Source organism: Oryzias latipes, chromosome 3 (assembly GCF_053564925.1).
Source record: "Oryzias latipes strain Hd-rR chromosome 3, Olatipes_Hd-rR_3.1".
NCBI lineage: Eukaryota > Metazoa > Chordata > Actinopteri > Beloniformes > Adrianichthyidae > Oryzias > Oryzias latipes.
This window is the reverse complement of record NC_136239.1, coordinates 501,223-523,857: the sequence shown is the minus strand read 5'-3', so window position 1 is coordinate 523,857 and position 22,635 is coordinate 501,223. Positions and strand designations below refer to the sequence as shown.

The 22,635-nt window shown below is 44.6% G+C and overlaps 1 protein-coding gene across 7 annotated transcripts in view; it reads left to right on the top strand.

The window, feature by feature from the left end:
• LOC101158923 (multiple epidermal growth factor-like domains protein 11) overlaps positions 1–22,635 on the top strand; it is a 227,473-nt gene that overhangs the window by 167,840 nt on the left and 36,998 nt on the right. For all 7 annotated transcript variants that reach the window (XR_013654747.1, XR_013654745.1, XR_013654746.1 and 4 more), the window contains exons 6-9: positions 6,808–7,054; positions 8,087–8,207; positions 8,449–8,585; positions 21,705–21,917. Coding sequence is in view for 4 of the 7 variants with exons in the window: in XM_078944099.1 (XP_078800225.1) it covers positions 6,808–7,054; positions 8,087–8,207; positions 8,449–8,585; positions 21,705–21,917 (718 nt within the window). In the remaining 3 variants the exon portion in view is untranslated. The remainder of the gene's footprint in view (positions 1–6,807; positions 7,055–8,086; positions 8,208–8,448; positions 8,586–21,704; positions 21,918–22,635) is intronic.

Below are 22,635 nucleotides of genomic sequence, written 5' to 3'. Positions count from 1 at the left end.
AATTTTAAATGATCTCAGAAATACTTATAACTCGCAGAAACTTTCTGTTCTGGTGCTGCTAGATCTTAGTGCCGCCTTTGATACGGTGGATCACCAGATTTTACTTGACAGACTAAGGAGTCGGGTCGGCCTCTCAGGAACTGCTCTTAACTGGTTTCACTCCTATCTCACAGATCGCCATTTTTTTGTAAGTATGGATACTCGTTCCTCAGGGGTCCATGAAATAAGTTGTGGCGTTCCCCAGGGTTCAATCTTGGGTCCAATACTTTTTAACTTGTATATGTTTCCTCTTGGGGATGTCATCAGGAGACACGGCGTTGACTTTCACAGCTATGCTGATGATACACAGCTTTACATCGCCGTGTCTCCTGATGACCTTGAACCTGTCAGCACTCTTTTAAACTGCATTTTAGATATAAAGCTGTGGATGGCAGAAAACTTCTTACAGCTCAACCAGGACAAAACTGAAGTTTTAATCATTGGTCCTGAAGAGAAGAGAGAGATGATTTTACCACATCTTCATAATTTTAAACCTTCTCAATGTGTGAGAAACCTGGGCGTACTTTTTGACTCTGAGCTGAATTTTATCCCACACATTAAAAATGTCGTTAAGACAGGATTTCATCATCTCAAGAACATTGCCAGAGTCCGCCCGTTCCTCTCTCTTGCCAGCACAGAGGTGCTGATGCTTTTATTTTTAGTGGTTTAGATTTTTGTAATGCCCTGCTCTCTGGTTTACCCAAAAAGTCTCTTTCAAACTTACAACTATTGCAGAACTCTGCGGCACGAGTTCTGACGAGGACCAGAGGGCGGGAACACATTACACCTATTTTAAAATCGCTGCATTGGCTCCCTGTGCGTTTCAGGATTGATTTTAAAATTCTTTTAATGGTTTATAAATGTTTTTATGGTCTTGGGCCTTCTTATTTAAATGATATTATTTTAAAATACGAACCCTCGCGGACCCTGAGGTCCTCTGGCACTGGCCTCTTGGTTGTCCCTAAGGTGAGGACCAGGACACATGGTGAGGCTTCGTTCTGCCATTACGGCCCTCGCCTGTGGAACGGCCTGCCTGAGGGCCTCAGGGCCGCAGAGACTGTAGAGGTTTTTAAGAAGAGGCTCAAGACCCACCTTTTTAGTCTGGCTTTTACATGACTTTGAACATTTCCTATGTCTTTTTATTTTTTATCTATCTATTTATTAATTTATTTATTTATTTACGTATTTATTCATTTATTTATTTGTAACGACTATTATTATCTCTGTTTTTAATACACTATTCTTTTTATTGTTATTTTACCAATGATACGTAGGTTATGTTTTAATCAGTTTACGTATTTTATGTTTTAATTACTAAAATTGTTAAATCGTATTTTATTTATTTTTTTTATCTTTTTTTCTATTTTTATTGTTGTTATTTTATGATAATTTTTATTCTGATGTTTTTAACTCCAGTGTTTCCTCTTGGGGATCCATTTTTCTGGGGCACCACCGGCTTGACCTGTAGGGGGTGCTATTGCTGCGGTGCCCATTCTGGTTGGGCGGGCTGGGGTCCCGCTCTGTGGTCTAATAGCCATGGAGTGGGCCCCGGGCTGCTCTGTGCTGGGCGGGCGCTGTGGTGGTGACCCCTGTGGTCGGGCTGGGCCTTGGAATAAATGGATCCCCATCATATCGTTTCCTCACAGCAGAACCGAGCCAGACCTTCTTTAAGCTGCAGTTCTTTGGTTCTGTTCAGGGTTCTACTGGGGGAACTGGGTGGGTGGGTGGGGTGTGGTTGGCGTGGGGGGTGGTGAGGGAGGGGTCCCATCTTTGTGTGATTGTCTTTTGTTTGCTGTTTTTAACAATCTTCGGTTTTTATGACTGTTTTATCTGCTTTTACGTGAAGCGCTTTGTGTTTTTAACTGAAATGAAAGGCGCTATATAAATAAAAAAAGTTTGAGTTTGAGTTTGGATACTGCAATGAAGAACAATTTGAGATCCATGAGGGATCGTAAGTTCTGATAGTTTTTTAGCTGGACTGAGCCTCATGCATTTAGAGGCAGATGACAACAAGTCTCTAAAAGGAGATGCTTGTAGTCGAGTGTCATCTGCTTGCAGCAGGGCAGACTGAGGATTGGCTTGCTGACACAAAATGTAACTCTTGGAACTGAAGCTAGAGAGCGTCAGTGATATTGATTCTACGGCCAGGGACAAAATTTGCTCCTAATGTAAGTTATTTAAACACTAAACCATGTCAACCGATGACGCATAAAACTATCATCGCACTTCCTGAAACAACCTTTGTAATAATCTCCAGTCTTCATAAAATTCCCCCCAAAACCAACGGAACATCAGAAAACAAGTGGAGGGAGACTGAAGACCCGGATCAGTCATCATCACAACGAAACACCACTCCAAGCATCGAGAAGGACAGACCAGAAACGCAAGACAGAAACATCCAGAACAGCTACATGGAGGTCCAGGACCGAACTACCTAGAATGTGAAAAAAAGATGACGGATGACCGTGGGGAATAATGCACATAGCAAAATTCAGGTGGCCCAACAGCAACAAAACCCCTTTTACATACATCCAAAGAATGAAAAGACGATGCGCAGCACGAATGCGAGGAATTTTACAGCAATCAGAGAGGCTTGCGTCAATGAACCAGAGATCCATGACAGAAAATAAATCCAGATGGGTGGAGGAGCATATGAAAGGTAAACTGATAAATAACACTTTGAGCACCACCCAACACCAAGAAGACGCAACTGGGAGGGATGGAGAGGCAGAACAGTAAGAACATCGGCGACATCAGTCTTTCCCAGCCATGCATTGCGTTCGGTGGAATTAATCATGGAGATGGCTTGGTCAGCCGAATTGCAAAAAAAAACAAATGAAACAGAAGGAACACGAGGAATCAGGCTGCTGATGCCCAGAATGGATGAACTGCGAGGCGCCCACAGCTCTTCTATAAGTCACGTCAAACCTGAATACTTCCAAGAGGCCACCCTTAGGGGCTGACTAGAAAACGGGGCCCTGGAAAAAGTCCATCACATAGCCCCCCACAAAGCAGTCAGAAACCCCTAAACCAACCAGAGAGAGAGAATAACAATATCTGTCAGGTTGAGAAGACAGGGCCGCGTACAAAACTGACATATTCCCAAGGATGGCTGATGGTCGTTCCCTGAAGGCTAGGGCTGGACTCTCTGGGGAACACAGAGGGGGGTGGCTGTTCACAAACCAGCAGGCCCCAAAGGAGGAAGGGTGGAGCAGAACCAGACGCTGAGCATGCAGTGGTGACAACACGAGGATCGCCGTTTCCAGAACAAGTGAAATAAAATGAGAAAAGGAGCCACAGATGCTGCATAGAGAGACCAATGACCAGTAAAATGTCCACAGATGAGAGACAGGTCCAACAAAGGACCAATCCAAATGCTGGTTAAACTATCGAATGTATCTAGGTGGACATCTTTACGTTCAAGAAAAAGAACTGCAATTCCCAGGGTCCTTTGGGGCGTGACGTCCCGATGACCGGGTCAAGCAGAAGAACCAGGAAGAGCCTCGTCACAGAAAAAACACAGGAAGAGGACCGCATGGCACGCTCACCATAGAGATCCTGGTGATCACGGCATTCAAGAAGGCCCAGACATCTCCCGATCGAGCGCCACTGACAACCCGAACACTGCAGGACGCTCCCCCTGCAGATGCACGCCGGAGACGCGACTGCAGCGGCGCCGAAAGACGCGCCGGGAGCCGCGACACCTCCTACTAAACAGCCGCAAAAGGAGGGGCAGACGTAGGGAAGAACAGACGCCCCCACATCAGAGGAAGGGGGACCAACAAGTCCGAAAATTAGATAAAAAAAAGATTGTTTCTTTGTGAAACAATGTGCTGTGACTGTCCAAAGTGTGGAGGTCACTGCCCTCCTCATCTGCAGATCATGACACGCCTCTTAATTCTGGATGCTGATCCTCTGCTGAGGGATGGTTGGCCTGTTTCCATTCCATCACTGTTGTTTTGATGGTTTTTTAGATTTCCAAAGTGTTTGTTCTCAAATGAATGTGAATGTTTAGCAATCATGGGGCAGGAGGAGGAGCCATGGTGATCAGGTTGTGGTTAGGTAAGTCCAGCAAAAATCCAAAAAGGTCCTTCAGATCCTTAAACAAATGTGGTAACTCCAGGCAACTCCATGTCCGAAAAACAGCAAAAAGGTCAGCAACAACGATGCAACAACACATGCGAGAACTCAGCTTGAATGTGGCAGAACAGAAATGACAGAGAAAGCAAAGAAACAAAACAGGAAGACTCCCAACGGATGCTGGTTCTGGAAAGTTGATCCAATTCAACAGACCTGTTGGCTGTTTGAGGTCAGGTCAGAAGGACATAAGGGGTGTACCTGCTGAGTGAACTTGGGATGGAATGCAGACGTCCTTCAACCATGAGGATTCCTGCCTGATCACCAGGCAGGAATCCTTCTTCTCTGGAAGAAGAGACATCCGCCGCCTTGAACACTGTTTCAGTCTGTCACAGCTGGGCTTATTGTTCATCTGCAGAGGTCAAGTCATCGCTCTGTAATCTTCTGCAGAATTCTTGTCCTGATTATTAGTGTGATGTTGTAGAGAAAGGCGAGTTGCAGAGACGAGCAGTTTAAAGTTTAAAAAATCACATTTTAAAGCAAAACACAGAGAGACTTTCAAAAATTCAAAAAATGTACCGCTTTATTTCCTAATCCTGAAAACTGGGGGAGTTCCTGAAATCAGTCCTTTTTTATATTATACGGGCCTAAATGTGCTTATATTTACGGGCCTGACTTTTTGATTGACGGGTTTGTGAATTGAGCAGAAGTTTTATTAGATCCCTTCAAAGGCCATTTTTTAAATGTTGGTCACATGGGCGGACCAAACTCCAATCGGTGCACTTCAGGCTTCATGGATGTCTAGTGTACATATGTGTGTCTATGGCAGTGCTTCCCAAATAGTTGGGTGTAATGCGATGCCAGGGGGGGTGCACAGTAGTTTGTACGGGGAGCAAATTTAACAGGGGGGGGGCAGTGGTGACAGCGGTTCAGTGCTGGAAAAAAAATCCTATTATCTGTTATATGACAGAGTTTGTAACAGCCTGAAACTGTGAACTGCCATCCCTGCAGCCGCTGCTGTCTCCTGACACACGCGTGTGTGAGAAGGAGAGGGGAGGGGTAGTGGGCTCAGGCTGTAAACGGGGCACGCAGACAGGGGGATTGCCCAACACCAGGATCATGGTGTGCCTTTAGATTCCTCAGCTCATGCTAATAATGTCATTCTTTATGAACTATTGTAGACATTTTGATGACGTGTCTTTATTTTCCATAAATGTCTTCTTTGTCTGCCTGTGGTTTTGTTGGTGTCAGTATTTGACATAAAGACAGCAGGTAAAGCAGGAAAACAGCTGAACTTTATGACATCATGAATAAACAATCATCATATAGAAAAATAATCAACACAATGTTTTTATCTATTTCTTCAGACTAAAGACGTTAAATACATTGGTGCTGCTGTGTTAATGTTTCAAATCAATTTACATTTAAAATTATTTATTGATTGAATTATTTTTCTCAGCATCAAATGGTTCAGTTTGTCAAAATGTTTCTAGTTTAAATAAAGAATGACAAATTTTTTTATTTCAGGCACTTAAATCTTCTTTTCTGTTTTACACTACAACAGGGTTTCTGTGGCTAAATAAAGTTAATATCTGTTGAAAGTGGATTTATATTGATTTTTATTTTTGTTATTGTCAGAAGATACTGTTTTAAGTTTACTTACACAATTTTTATAGAAACTAACCTACGTATATATTGTCACCACGTGAGTGTGTGTGTGTGTGTGTGTGTGTGTGGGGGGGGGGGGGGGTCGCGAAACTTTTTTTTTTTCCTAAGGGGAAAAAAAAGTTGCTGCTGAACCTGCACGTTTGTAGCTGCTCAATAGGTCCGCTCTGTTTCTGTGTGAGTGAAGTGATTGGATGTGGTTGACTGATCCTGACGGACAGTTTCCTAAAAGATCTGCTCCGACTCAGAACATGTCTATTACAACTGTTAAAGGCTAAATAAGAAAGGTTGATGAAGGAAATGGGATGGTTGTTCTTGGAATCTTCTGGTTTTTTGCCTTGCAAGGGATTTCCAGGGTTTCTTTTGGGGCTGCAATGATCCATTTTAACAACGATTCCATTCATCATCCGTGGTTAGATTGATCAGATTCAGAGTCGATATCACTTCATTTTGAACAAACGACTTGATCTGATTCTCTGACCTAAAGAGGATCCAGATCTTTATCCAGAACTTCAACCAATGTGAGAAATACCTGCTACGGAACAGTGAAGGTTTCCAGATTCTTGGATTTGATTGATTGATTGATTGATTGATTGATCGGTTGGTTAGTTGATTGACTGATTGATTGATTTCAAGCACTGTAGTTAAAGCAATAAAAAATTCACACACATCTGATAAAAAAAACAGAAAAAAGATAAAAACAAAGACACACTTAAATACAGTTGCTTGATTAAATATAGTGATCATTAACTAAAGTCAAGTAGAGATTGATTTATTGCTTGAAAAGGAGCGGGAAGAAGTGAGTTTATATAATCCAACCCCTACTGAGTTCGTTCATTTGATAGTTTTCTTCCAGATCATCAAGTGGAAATGAAATCTGTGTCCAAACAAACAAGTAAACTAGAATGAATGTCAAATCCATTCACATGTTAGTTTCCTAAAGTTCTAAAATCTTCTAAAATCTTTTATCTGATCTCTAGACTGTTAGATTTCTAGCTGAAATCCAGGCCTTGGTCCTCCTTTTAGGTTGTGACAGTGATCTCTGGGGTCCTCACTGCAGCAACCGCTGTCAGTGCCTGAACAGTGCCAGATGTAACCCCATCACCGGGGCCTGCGTCTGCACTGACGGCTACCAGGGGTGGCGCTGCGAGGAAACCTGCGACCCCGGCTTCTACGGGAAAGACTGCCAGCAGCAGTGCCGGTGCCTGAACAACGCCACCTGCCACCATGGAACCGGGGAGTGCGTCTGTGCTCCAGGCTACAGCGGAGCTTTGTGAGTGGCTGCTAGACTCTGAGTTACTACAGCGACTTCACTTCATTATTTCTCCCACAGGAAAACAGTGATGCCGATCAGAACTATTAACGTGGCAATTCCATGTCAAATGTACATTAAGGGAATTAATTCAGACCTTTAAAAGAAGAGCAAAAATAGTTTTCTTCATCATTCAGCTGCTTCTTTAATGGATTTGTTGATTTTTTTGTGTGTGTGATATTTTTATTAAATGTACTATCAATTATGTCAGCATATAGAATTTGTTATAAAAAAAACGAGTGATGTTTGTTCAAATCTTTTGTGTGATTTTTGTTCTAGTCGGCTGGCTCCAAGTAGCCAAAATCCCACAGACGTCTATAGAGAAGTGAGCCTCTATTATCAGCACTTTGGGCCTTCAAGGAAGGTAGAAAAGCGCCATATAAGTAGACGCCATTTAGCATTCATTCATTTTATTTACAGGATAACCATTCTTGCTCTGCTAACTCTATTTAACATGTAGTTACTTTTCTGGTGGCGTCACGACCTTTTGACAGGGAATGTCAGTGACGTGACTTAGACTGAACTGACTGTGAAGTTTTGAAAATGTGTGGCAGAAAATGTTCTCTTAATTTACTTTTCCCATTTTTTTAACAACCTGATCCTGAGGATACGTTTTAAATTTGTCTTTTTTATCAAATTAACAGCTAATGCCTTTTTTAATGTTCTCCTGCAGAAGGTACAAACTGAAACCTTTTCAGAACCAAAGTACTTTCTGGTGATAAATGAGTAAGTAGGACTTTCAGAGCCAATTTCACTCTACGTAAGGCTATTATGTCATAAATGCAAATAGAGGGACTTTTCTTTAGCAATTTAAAACTTCTTTTCTTTTCTGGAAAATAAAGCAGAGTTATTTCCCTTCCTCACTCATGGAACCTTTAAGGAGCTGGACATATTTGGATTCAGTAAAAGCATTTGAATGGCCTCCACATCCACTGTTTGAGCTGAGCCCCCTTCCTCTTTCTTTCTGTCCCACCCCCGTACCCAAACACTCAGCTGTGAAGACCCCTGTCCGCCGGGCAAACATGGCCCTCGGTGTGAGCAGCGCTGCCCCTGCCAGAATGGAGGATTGTGTCACCACGTTAGCGGAGAGTGCTCCTGCCGTCCCGGTTGGATGGTGAGTCTCCTCCTCTACAGACACCATGATGCCGGTCAGAGTGTGTCTGGCACTCATGAGTACAGGAACCTGAATTCACAAGCCTTTCTGAAAGTGGAAATACATGCAGAGTTTTGGTGGCTTTTCTTTTGTTAACAGCAAATATGTCATTAAACCTGACAACTGTATGTCAACACTTAGGAAAGGTTTACTTTTTAAAAAAGGTGTGTGCCCCTTGTAACTGCTTCTACCCCTCCTTTAGGGTCAAGTGTGCGCTCAGCCATGTCCGTTTGGATGGTTCGGGGTCAACTGCTCTCAGGAGTGCACCTGTCGCAACGGAGGCCTGTGCGACCACATCAGTGGTCAATGCCAGTGCACGTCTGGCTACATCGGAGAGAGGTACAGTGATCCCTTGCTATAACGCGCTTTACTTTTCACGGTTTCGCTACTTCACGGATTTGCATCGTGCATTGTGTTCTGCATTCTGATTGGCTAAAAAGTCACTCTGCTTCTTCTCTACCTGTGCGTCAATAATGTTGCAGTTTAATATGTACACGTATGTAAAACAGCTTGCCAAATTTATATTACGTACGTGCAAATTCTCTCGCAATATCGAGTTTCTCTAAAACCCATAGAAAGAAGAGCGACAGCAACTGCCAATCACTATGTTCTTCTCCCGAACAAACACAGCTGCACCGCGGGCTTCAGAAGAAGAAAAGTCAGGATGCAGCGGCTCAGTCTGAAGAGCAGTGTAATACACCTGAGTCACTATTTGTCTGACTGTACTTTGTATTTTTTTCATAATCATTTTAAATTTTCTCCAGTGTAATCCAATAACTTGGGTCGCGGTGGGCGGGGCTAATCTCCGCGATTTGAAGCCTTCTGTTCACATTGATGATTAAAATTATTATTTGACAGTACAGAAGTTATTTGTTGAAAAAAAACGTTTCTAAAGTACTTTTATTTGTGAAACAAGTGCTTGAGCCTGTAAAATGGTTTGTTCTTTCTTTTCAATGTATAATAGAGTATTTAATTGTATAATAATTGAAAAAAAAAAAGATTTCCACTTCACGGATTTTGCCTATCACGGGCTTTCGCCCCCGCGAAAAACAAGGGTTTACTGTACGCCATGAAAAGACGATAAACGTGTGAAGATAAAAGGATAGGGGTGTAACGATTTATTATAATGATTCCATTCATATCATAATTTGAGGTTGTTGATACGATTCATAACCAATACTGGTTCATTTTGAAGGATCCAATTCGATCGGTTTCTGAAATTCCTGCTACTGAACAGTTTTCCAGATTCTTGGATTTCTTCCAGATCATCAAGTTAATGAAATCTGTGTCCAAACCAACAAGTAAACTAGAATGAATGTCAAATCCATTCACATGTTAGTTTCCTAAAGTTCACCACTGTTGTTTTTCCACATCCAAAGAATCCAAAGGGAACATTCTAGAACATTCTAGACACTGGATGGTCACATGACTTTATTCAAAGTCTGTCACACATTGGACTGGAATGATGGACTGATCCGTGTTGATGACATCACATGTGTGTTGTCCGCTGTGATTGGTCGGCTTTATGTTATAGTAAAATAAACCTACTGTACCTCATTTCAAATGGTATTTTGATAAAATCAATTTATTTCTCTTTGAAACAATTTTGTAACATTTTTGGTCGATTCTATTCAAATTGATGACTAACTTGTCTCAGACGGATCGATCTGGTTGGATAAATCGATTCATCGATCAATCGTTGTTGTAACCTTTCAGTGTTAAGCACTGCAATTGTATCTCATATGTAAGTTGCGTTTACCAAAGCAAATTCATCGTGCTTTTATTTTGGTAAGTTAAAATATAGAAAGGGAACAGTCAACATTGTCTGATTTAAAAAAATATATATATTTTTCAGTGTAAGAAAAAACAAAGAATGAATGAGCCTTAACCAATAAGTTTCTATTGGGGAAATAAAATGCTGTTTATTTTCCCCCGAATGTTGCTTCAAAAATAAAGGGTGGGGGACACACACTGAGTCTTTCCAGAAACAATAAAGTGTGATGATGAGGCAGCATGACAGAACGAAGGAAAGTTGCTTTAATGTGACAAAAAAAGGGGCTTTGTTTACATTTCTGCTCTGTTGCACCTTTGCAGCCACACTTCTCACACACGGAAGTAAACCGGTAAAGCTGATCACCACAATGTCAGCCTTTTTCAGAGCATTGTACACATCCGTCTGATCCATCAGGTTGCTAAAGTAGAATCTATTGCTGGGAGGTTCTACAGAACTTTAACCCGCTTTGCTGATAGCCTGTTAGCTGCTGCTGTGCTTCATTGTCTATCTTATTTATCTGAGCCGCTAAAAAGCACAACAATCCACGTTTTCATATCTTACTGGCAGCAACATGGCTCAGTTTCTGTTTGGTATCCCTTCAAGTAAGTATTTCATGTCTCATAACAACAGAACAAGCTGCCTCTGGCTGCAGTCTTCCTGTTGTCTTGTGCAGAGTAGAGCTGCTCAAAGAGGCTCCGTATTCTCTGCTGCCAACTAGCGGTCGGAGGGTGAAGTGGACAACAAGAGTCAGACGCTGAAGGACGCTCAAAAAATAATTAAATAAATATCGATCTAGCAGCATTTTGAATCCATACAAGTATTGCCAAATGACGTATTGCGATATATTGCCGAATCGATTTTTTCTTACACCCCTAGTTATAACTGTTTTGTATAATAACATTCCACAATACAGCTCAGTTATCTAAAATATATTCAGATTCATTTCATTAGAAAAATCCTGTTTATGATTAAAAAAACAACACAATCAGAAAATAAACATAACAAATCATGACATTTTGGATCAAGTGAACTAATATAATTAGAATTCAACATCTTCTGCCGACCTAGGCTGAATGAAGGCGGGTTCTTGATTGGAAATTTATTACTATCCCATCAGGGCAGTAGATTTCATATTTTTATTTTTGGGTTGAAAATAACTAAATAGAAATTTTTTTTAAATCCCCCAATGTGACAGGCATTCAACTTCATGACCAACGTGTGTTTAAAGTTCTTATGATCAATGAACAATTTACAAATGTATTGAACCCCTTGCCAGCCACTGCATCAGACCCAGTTTGATGTTGAGAAGCCCACAGTCTCTGACGGTAGGAGGAGATAACCCCCCCCCCCATGGTTTCCCACAACCCTGCTCTGCATGAGTGACAAGGCAATACTGGCAGCATTGTTCATGTCAGAGGAAACCAAGGAACGTTGCAATGTGACGTGAGTTCCACACTGAAAACCAACTTTTTGCTAGGTGAGGTCTCCTGATAAAACATTCTAGAAGGGTGTCAGGACTCTCCCTCCCAGGGTCTGCTCAACTTTTCCCACCAATCCCTGGAGGCAGCGTCGTCATAGCATCAGCACCTGTTCACTGGCAGAGCAGTCAAATTCTGATTGGAATCCTGGCTCGTACCTGGGGTTGGGGCGGGGGGATGTCCAGAACTCCTTGGTGGTGATGGGGTGCTCGTCTGGGGCTGTGGGCGCCCTTCTCCGGTGGGGCCCTGCGTTGGGCTCTCCCGGCGCGGCGGGGGGGATGCTCTCCTGGTTGGGCTGGGGCGGCGCTCTCTTTCCCCCCGTGCCTCCCTGCTCTCTGGCTCTGGGGGCCTGGCGGCGGTCCTGCTGGCCCTGGTTTGGGTGGCGGATTTGGTCGCACGGGGGGGCGGTTGTTCCCTGCCTACTGCCGTGTGGCGTTGGGGGATTCCGGCTGCCGCTGCTGCTGCGGCGGGGGTCTTGGTGTGGGGATGGCTGGGCACTCTCCTTCCTTCTTTTCACATTCCACCATCCATTTTAGAAGAACATAAACACTCACCTGAGCACAGGTGTTAGCTCACCTTTGCACTAATAGTTTGCGTGATTGAATGAAATATCTCACACTAGTTGGTTTTAAGGCATAAGTATGCGTGTGTGAAGACTATCTGTATTGTGTACATGTTGACATGTGGACATTTTTGCAGCTAGCAGGTGTGTTGATAACATTTGAGTGTGTGTGGACGGGCCCCACGCCCTTTTTGAACTACATTACACTAACCCTTACCGTAATGATAAACAACCAGTAAACTTGTTGCTTTATGCTGCTTCATGGTCTTATCACCCTCCAACCCCCCCCCCCCCCCCTCTCTCTAACATCCCTCTCTCTTCTTCCCTCCTTTCCCTTTCCATCCGGTCCAACACCAAAGATTTTCAAATATGATTGAAATGAATTAAGTTTGGCCTCAATTACAAAAGGGGGTTATTCAGACATACCTTTGGTTTGTCTGAAGATGAATTACCCCTGTTGTTAAAGTAAAATATGTCCAACACAAGAGGCTCTCAGTTCTCATCTGCCTGCCCAGCTGTTAGACAGGACAAGTTAAAAAAAAAAAAATTCTGATTGGAAGGTCACAGGTTCAATTCCCACCTTGCCTGCCCATGTGCCTAAGTGTCCTTGGGCAAGGGACTGAACCTCACATTGCTACTGGTGGCAGCGGAGCGGCCATCAACGTGTGAATGTGTTTGTGAATGGGACTGTAAAACCCTTTAGGTCTTCCTCACTATAGAAGTCTACAGCATTTATTTCTCTGCCTGACACTTTTTGATGCAGCTCACCACTCATTTCCAGTGCTGCCTTGCTTGTCTGATCCTGTTTTGACCCTTACCATGAAATCGCCTGTACCTGTCTGTATTTCAGTCCATCTGGTGTTAAAACCCCTCGAGTCGTTTGGAGAAAATTCTGAGTCAAAAGTCTGAGTTGCAGTTTGTGAGGACTAATGAGAAAAATTGCTGAGATTTGCTTGAAAGGATGCCGAAGCAGAGAAGTAGACTTAGACTGAAGCTAAATTAGGGTCAAAAACTTTGTCAGCTTTCTCTTTCTGCTCTTGATCTTGAGTCTCATGCACTTTTGGTCTCTTTGCCCTTTGACCTTTTCTGGCTTCTGTCCTGTCTTCTCCTCTAAGCCTGTCTCTGCCATTCTCCTTTGGATTTCTTGCTCTGAAAATGCTTTTGATCCGCTGGTCTTTGATTTGATCAACAATCTCGTTCCACATTAAGGAGAGGCAAAGTGGACTCTTCCTGCCCAAACGGGGCTTTTGCAGCTGAATACACCAACAGGGCAAATGGAGGGGTGTGTCTATACCAGCTGACTGTGGATGTGATCCTCTTTGGATGTGTGAACATCAGATTTCAGACCAAGAAACAGTTGTAGCTCAACAAAAGCTCAATCTTGCCCAACTGGGCACTATGCTGGCAGTCTCTAGCCTGGGGGGTAGACGCAGACTATTTGTGAGAAAAGCGATCCAAATCGTTGGAAAAAACAAGAATAAAGGACTAAAAACTGGTTCAGGCTTCCACGGCATGCGTTAACAAGTAATAACGCACACTTCGTCAGCCATTAATCCTTACTTTATGTGCGTGCACGGCAAGTACAACAAGGCATTTTTAATGGATCGCCGATTTCCGGAGTCACCATGGAAACGCGTGGAGAAAGAAAGAGTGGGAGAAGGTAGCCACGGTAAAAATGAAAATCTTACCCAAAGTTAATTATCTCTTCTCAATGATTCCCACACAACCGCCATTAAAATGGTTCAAAACATTAGACTCATCCATATCAAGCTTTTTATGGAACAACAAACCTGCAAGAATCAGTCTAAAAACTTAAAAATCTGCAAAAAGCTGTGGAGGATTAGAATTACCTAACTTCCACAATTACTTTCTTGCAAATAGATTACAATACATCTTAAAATGGTTAAAAAGTAATCCAGAAACCAACTCATGGTTAGACCACTAACCATGAGCCCACTATTGGTACGGGGCGGGGGGGGTTGACGGGTCGGGGTCTCCGCTGAGGCAATCGGCGGTTGCCCCGGCCGGTTGGCTGCCTTGGTCCCGTCGAGGCCTGACCAGAGCTCTTCTGGGGCCGGTGTTTGGGGCCTGGGCTTGCTCCGGGGGGGGCGACGCTCTCTGGCTCCTCTCTCTCTGTGTGGGGTGGGTGGTGCCGGGCCTGGGGTGTTGGCGCCTCCGGGGGTGGGGCCCCTGGGCTGGGTGGGGGGGGCTGGGGGACAGCTGTTTGACCACCGGGGGACAGTATACCAGCTGTCCCCAACTCACCCCCTTCCTCATATGACCTCATATTAGGGTGAGGGGTGGGGGGTTTAGCCTGCGATGCGCCTTGGGGGGGAACTCCTTGGCAGTGGCCCCACTCCTATGGTTGCCGTATGGAGTGGGCCCCCCCTCTTTCGGTTTTATTTGCACCTTAGATATGTAGGGTCCTTGGTAGGGGGGGTGCTTGGACATTACTGCCAGCAAGCAGCAGATGTCCTCCTGGTACCCTACCCGCCAATTTTAACCGCACCTTAGACATTCAGGGCCCCTTGGTGGGGAGGGTGAGGGGACATCACTGTGAGTAATCAGGAGATGTCCCCTTAGTGCCCTACCCGCCAATTGTAACTGCACCCCCCTTAGAACACACACCCGTCCCCCCTCAATATATACATTCCAACATAAACACACACACATGCACACACACACCCTTTCAAACACACATACACGCACACACATTTTGCAAGGAAGGTGGGACCTAGGACCATCTGTCCCCTGCCCCTTCCCTGGTGGGGGGTGCGGGCCCCTTGGCAGCGGCGGCCGTGTCCCTTGGGTGCCGGCTTCCTGGGCCCGGCGGTTCTCTCTCCGCGCGGTGGGGGGTTTACATTACACCAGAGCCGGGGGTGTTCGTGTCCCTGGGGGGTGGGTTCTGGTCCTTGCCCCTGAGCACTGGGCCCCGCCAAATTTCCAACTGTGGCCAAGCCTGGTCGGGCCATATTTACAACATCCTTGTGGGCCCCCTTTTTTTTTCCCCCCGGGGTTCCCCCCTCCTGGGCGGGGGCGGCGGGCCCCTGCCTTGCTCCTCCCTGGACCAACCGTGGGCCGGGTGGGTGGCTGCCTGGAGTGCGGAGTGGGTCTCCCTTGGGGGGTCTTGGCTCGTACCTGGGGTTGGGGCGGGGGGATGCCCGGAACTCCTGGGTGGTGATGGGGTGCTCGTCTGGGGCTGTGGGCGTCCTTCTCCGGGGGGGCCCTGCGTTGGGCTCTTCCGGCGCGGCGGGGGGGCTGCTCTCCTGGTTTGGCTGGGCCGGCGCTCTCTTTCCCTCCGCGCCTCCCTGCTCTCTGGCTCTGGGGGCCTCGCGGCGGTCCTGCTGGCCCTGGCCTGGGTGGCGGTCTTGGTCGCACGGGGTGCGGTTGTTCCCTGCCTTTTCCCGTTTGGCGTTGGGGGGATTCCGGCTGCCGCTGCTGCTGCGGCGGGGTCTTGGGTTGGGGATGGCTGGGCACTCTCCCTCCTTCTTTTCACGTTCCACCATCCATTTTAGGAGAACATAAACACTCACCTGAGCACAGGTGTTAGCTCACCTTTGCACTAACAGTTTGCATGGTTTAATGACTGAAATATTTCACACTAGTTGGTTTTAAGGCATAAGTATGCGTATGAACACTATCTGTTTTGTGTACATGTCGACATGTGGACATTTTTGCAGCTAGCAGGTGTGTTGATAATATTTGAGTGTGTGTGTGAACAGGCCCCGCCCTTTTTGTACTACATTTGAACCTTACCGTAATGATAAACAACCAGTAAACTTGTTGCTTTATGCTGCTTCATGGTCTTATCACCCCTACCCTCCTATTATCACCCTCCTACCCCCTTCTCTCTCTAACATCCCTCCCTTTTCTTCCCTTCTTTCCTTTTCCGTCCGGTCCAACACCCAAGATTTTCAAACATGGTTGAAATTAATAAAGTTTGGCCTCAATTCCAAAAGGGGTTTATTCAGTCATACCTCTGGTTTGTCTGAAGGTTAATAACCCCTATTGTTAAAGTAAAATATGTCCAACACAAGAGGTTGCAGCTCTCATCTGTCTGCCCAGCTGTTGGACAGGACAAGTTATAAAAAAAAGAAAGAAAAAAAAAAAGAAAGAGTTTTATACTTCAGTGAGATGGAGTCTGAGATTTTAATGACGGCGGATGAAGATTATACGCCCATCAAAAAAGTAATACGGCTGCATCATCGGCAAAAGAAAGAGTTTCTGCTTGGAGAAAGAGAACAGACAAAGTAAACACACGAGTTTTTGATCTTATTTCTATTTTCATTGTGATGCATAATGCTTATGTATATGTTGTTATTTATTTATATATAAAACAACATCTATAAACAAACAACGCCCCTCTCACCCTCCGCGGGTGGTTTCTCCTCCAAGCTGGGGTCCTCTACCAGATGCCTGGGAGCTTGAGGGTCCTGCAGTATCTTAGCTGTTCCTGTTCTTTTCTGGACTGAGAGGTCTGAGGTCTTTCCAGGTATCTGTTGTAGCCCCTCCTCCAGCTTGGGGGTTACTGCCCCCAGTGCTCCAATTACCACAGGCACCACTGTCACCTTCACTTTCCAGGCTTTCTCCAGTTCTTCTCTGAGTCCCTGGTATTTCTCCAGTTTCTCATGTTCCTTCTTCCTGATGTTCCCATCGCTTGGCACTGCCACATCCACCACAATGGCTTTCCTCTGTTCTTTATCCACCACTACAATGTCTGGTTGGTTCTCCATCACCATCCTATCAGTCTGGATCTGGATCAGGATCTTTGCCCTCTCATTCTCTACCACCTTCGGAGGTGTTTCCCATTTTGACCTTGGGGTTTCCAGTTCATATTCTGCACACATGTTCCTGTATATTATTCCAGCCACTTGATTGTGGCGCTCCATGTATGCTTTACCTGCCAGCATCTTACACCCTGCAGTTATGTGCTGGATTGTTTCAGGGTTTGTCCTCCCATGAGGATCCGTCCTCCAGCACTGTATCCTCTGCTCTCCATTGCCTGAGACATTCACTGAGCACACTGTCAGTTGGGGCCTTGAGCTTGATGTACTCATGCATCTTGGATGTTTCATCCTGGATAGTGGCTTCTACGCTCACTAGTCCTCTGCCTCCTTCCTTGCGGCTAGCATACAGTTTCAGGGTGCTGGATTTGGGATGGAACCCTCCATGCATGGTGAGAATCTTTCGTGTTTTAACATCCATGGTGTGTATCTCTTCCTTTGGCCATCTTATTATTCCTGCAGGGTATCTGATAACTGGCAGTGCGTAGCTGTTTATTGCCCGGGTCTTATTTTTGCCATTGAGCTGGTTTCTCAGGACTTGCCTTTCTCGTTGGAGGTATTTAGCTGTTGCAGCTTTCCTTGTTGCCTGCTCCAGGTTGCCATTTGCCTGTGGAATTCCAAGGTACTTGTAACTGTCCTCGATGTCTGCTATTGTTCCTTCTGGGAGTGAGACCCCTCCTGTGTGGACTACCTTGCCTCTCTTTGTCACCATCCGGCTGCATTTCTCGAGCCCGAATGACATCCCAATGTCAGTACAGTAGATCCTGGTGGTGTGGATCAGGGAGTCAATGTCACGCTCGCTCTTAGCATATACCTTGATGTCATCCATGTAGCATAAGTCTCAGGGTGCTGGATTTTGGATGGAACCCACCACGCATGGTGAGGTGCTTTCGTGTTTTACCATCCGTTGCGGTGACGATCTAACAGCAGCACCAAAGTTACACCTACTTAATTGAATTAATTTGAATGAAAGTAAAATAACTGTCTAAAAACTACGTGTTATTTTTAAACTGACTTAACACAAAAAAGGATTTATCTAAACTGAAGCAAATAATGAAGGTAGATCAAAGTATAAAGTTTCTCTTTCCAACATCCATATGTGGTCTTATCACCCTCTCATGGTGGAAAAAGTATTATCTGAGCTTCTTCATCCACTAAATCATCTTCAAATGGACACGCCATGCTGCTTCACCTCTCTGTGTTTATCAACTTCCTTAGCCTCAAACTTACCGTGTTAACTAGCAGAACCTGCTTTCTGGAACAGGGCCCTGGTGGGGAAATGAATGATAACTTAGAGAAAATTCATGTTTGGATCACAGAAAAACTTAATCAGATTTGCTAAAGATTCAGTTCCAAAAGCGTCTCAAAGAATCTGTCAGACCACAGGATAGAGCTGGCAGACGGGGAAAAAGTCTCCTGGCAGTAAGAAATCTCTGTCCAATCGGACTTTTCAGACTTTTCAAACTATCACCATCCAGAGAGTGAAATGTATGTTTGAATGTTGAGACTGAGATGTGCTGTTGGCTGCTCAGTCACTCCTGCTCCCCCCTGTTAGGTGCCGGAGCAGAGGCAGAGGCTGCAGCCACTTCAGGTGGTATACTGGGCCCCAATATCCTACCCCTCAATCCCATATCACGTGTCTGCTTTGGGTTGTGCTTCTCTGTACAAGTGGGGGTTTTTCTTTGTCCCCTATACTCTGCCCCGTTGAGAGCAGAGTACAGATGTTTGCTTTTATTGTCACCACTGTTCTCCTTGTGTAACTACTGATGTACCTCAGCTTGCCTGGGACGTGTCTGCCAGGCTGCCAGGCTACTCCCTACGACCCCTCTGACCATCCTCGGGACATTCATGCACATTTACACACCAGTGGAACCACACTGGAGGCAGGGAGTGTGAAGTGCCATTCTCTCCAGCTATCCCTGTCTTTGTCTGATCAGGTTCATTCTGCCTTCCTCTTCTCCTTTCCTCCTCTTGTTACTCTTGATTGACCAAATTACCTCCATCCATTCAGGCGTCAGACAGGTGAATAAGCCTACATGGAATAATTTCCAGGTTGAGGTTTTGTCCACGTTCTGATGGAATTAGTCCAGATAAGAGTCTCCAGGAAGTTGGTATAATTTAAACAGGACTAAACAGAAGTCTTTGCTGAAGTTATGTAATTGAGTGATTTGTCTATTTCTTAATGGTTTCCACTTGTGGACGTGTGAAGAATGTTGGGGGGGTCTCGGCTCAGCTGCAGGACTCTCCACCTGTTTGATTGTATGTCAGTGTCTGAGCATAAACCTTACCTGCTGATAACAATACACCATTATACCCTGGAATAAGAGAAGCTGACATCTTTACCATCAGAAAATGCAGTGATGGATGAGAATCCTTAGGTTCATTCTTCAACGGCGTTCAGAGCACCAATAATTTGTCTTTGAAAATGAAACAAGTTTTTGACGGTAATTCAAATGAGGTGAATGTACAACTTTTTCTGACTTCAATCCTTCTATCCTCTGGTTTTTCTATCAGAGGAATAATTTTAGAGACGGTTCAGAAATCTAAATCAAGAGCACATAGATGCAATCAAGCATCTTAATATTTTTAACAAGAAACTCTTGGATAAATCATCCTAAAAGTATTTGAAAATAAACATCAGTTTCTGACAATTGTGGATTTCTACCTAGGTGTTACTTTAACATTTGTTATCTTGTTATTGTGTTGCACTGACAGGCATTTCCATTACTTTGAGGACCCCATTATCTTCACTGATTGCAGGTCAATTATCTCTGACCCTTTTTGTATATAAGATTTTATCCGCCCTACAAACTGCATCGTCCTACATCAGCGATCCTGCAGCTGAGTCCACGCTCTGCCACAAGTTCAATGAAAGCATCATAAAGGAGAATTTACTGGACTGCTGGTGCTGCAGACATGTCACCCTCAGAGTTGTAGAGATAATGGAAGTTACACATACTTATGACATACATGTGATGCTGTTGTACGAAATCCTTATGCCTCCCTCTAATGCTGGGTTCACACCAAACACAATTTGCACAACAAATAAACGTCCGCCACTCAACGTTTGTCCATAAATGTGTTCTAAAACTTGACACAGTGTGGGAAGAGCTACTGTCAATTGTTCTTTACCGGATTGGCTACACGGAGTGGTGCCTGTGTATATCTCATTTGGTTGTGCTAGTGGTTGTAGTTCTGGTTGTGGAACTGGTTGTAGTACCGGTTGTGGTACTGGTTGTAGTACTGGTTGTGATGCTGGTTGTGGTACTGGTTGTAGTTCTGGCTGTGGTACTGGTTGTGATGCTGGTTGTGGTACTGGTTGTGGTACTGATTGTATTACTGGTTGTGGTACAGGTTGTGGTACAGGTTGTGGTACTGGTTGTGCTAGTGGTTTTAGTTCTGGTTGTGGTACTGGTTGTAGTACTGGTTGTGATGCTGGTTGTGGTACTGGTTGTGATGCTGGTTGTGGTACTGGTTGTGGTACTGGTTGTGGTACTGGTTGTGGTACTGATTGTAGTACTGGTTGTGGTACTGGTTGTGCTACAGGTCTTAGTTCTGGCTGTGGTACTGGTTGTAGTCCTGGTTGTAGTACTGGTTGTGATACTGGTTGTGATGCTGGTTGTGGTACTGTTTGTGATACTGGTTTTGGTACTGGTTGTGATGCTGGTTGTAGTACTGGTTGTGATACTGGTTGTGATGCTGGTTGTGGTACTGTTTGTGATACTGGTTTTGGTACTGGTTGTGATGCTGGTTGTAGTACTGGTTGTGCTAGTGGTTGTAGTTCTGGTTGTGGTGCTGGTTGTGGTACTGGTTGTAGTACTGGTTGTGATGCTGGTTGTGGTACTGGTTGTGATGCTGGTTGTGATACTGGTTGTAGTACTGGTTGTGATGCTGGTTGTGGTACTGGTTGTAGTACTGGTTGTGGTACTGGTTGTAGTTCTGGCTGTGGTACTGGTTGTGGTACTGGTTGTGGTACTGGTTGTTGTACTGGTTGTAGTACTGGTTGTAGTACTGGTTGTGATGCTGGTTGTGGTACTGATTGTGGTACTGGTTGTGGTACTGGTTATAGTTCTGGCTGTCATACTGGTTGTAGTACTAGTTGTGCTACTGGTTGTAGTTCTGGTTGTGCTACTGGTTGTGGTACTGTTTGTGTTAACCCCTGAAGAGATTTGGCAGAAGGTGAACAACAGCTAAGTTTTTTTATGAACTCATTATTTGTCTAGTTTTCTATTACAAAAAAGAAACAGTCACAGCTTTTTAAAATTTTAACAAAACCCTTAAATCAACAATTGAACACAGAACCACAGCAAACTAAACTCAGATAACTAAAATCCAAAGTCATAATATTATAATCCTTCAGTTTTGAGTGGACGTTTAGAAAACTGAAGCTGCATGAATGAGCAGTTCTTGTTGGTCCTGTTCTCCTTTCAGCGTATCCCTTCAGGGGACACCACAGCAAATCCGCTTTCACCTATTGGCACAGGTGGTTTGGCAGAGATCTTTGCCATTCCTTACTCAACCCTGGGTTTTATCTGGCTGGTGTGCCACAGCAGGACCCAGATTTGGCCCTCTTGTGGCTACATGTGCAATTTTGTTTTGTTTCCTGTTCTGACAGAAGTTTTTATTTTTCAGAGTCTGCACTCACCTTTGTTGTTCCTAAGAACATTGAAAAACATGAAGCTGCTGCGACCTGGTCTGTTTGTGGTTATTTTGATCATCTTTCTCCTGACAGTCTTGCTTTTAAATCTGGCTCCCCGTCTGTGTCCTTATATCTGGTGTGTCTGTTTCCTAGGGAAACATTCAAATGAATACTTGATGTGATTACCTTTCATCTTTTCTTTTGTTTTCATACCAACCTAGATGCCAGAATGAATGCCCCGTTGGCTCATACGGACCACAGTGTGCCCACAAGTGTGATTGTCAGAACAGGGCCAAGTGCTACCACATCAATGGAGCCTGTCTGTGCCATGAGGGCTTCAAGGGCCCCAGCTGCCAGGAGCGCTTCTGTCCCGCTGGCATGTACGGAGTCGTCTGTGACAAATACTGCCCCTGCAAAGCCAACAATACTCTCAGGTACTCGTGAGAAAGACTAAAACATCTAACTAACTCAAACATCTCAGAAGACGGTCGACTGAACGGACCGTGGTTCTGATGGAGGTTTTTCTGTTCGCTGCTCTTATGCTTGGTGGGGAAGACTGCAACAAATTATTTTTGATCATTTGTTTACATAATTACTTTTCAACAGCATCGGGGCAAAGAAGCCTCCTCGTTCCTTAATCGTGAAGGCAATAGTGCAGTTCCTCGAAACTCTAGCTTTAATTTAATCAGACGTTTGTTGCACTGACGCAAGAAATTTACAAGTTATTTCAAACTTCAGAGTAATTGACTAAGACAAGTTAAAGCATGATCAGATATTTTGAAACCTCAAAGATTACTATCATGTCAGAGGTTTGTACTTACAATGTGCTGAGGGAACCTTAGCTGTTTCCCTAGGTCGACCTGCAGCTGCCAGTCTGAGGCTTTGTGGTGGAGGCCTGTTGTTAATTGTAGCTGCGCCTGAGGTTTCTCTCCAGCTTTGATGAAGGAGACTGCCTTCTTTGGAGCAAAATGTTTTTTTTTGCTTTTAATGGCTTAGGCTAAACTCTCAGCAAGTGCTTTAAGCACCTGGTCATGGTGCCAGCGGTAGCGACCATCAGTTAGAGCCCTAGGGCAGCTGGTAAGGAAATGTTCTAAAGAGCCTCTTCCAGAACAAAGAAGGCAGGACGATGTCTCGCTCTTCCCCCAGACATGG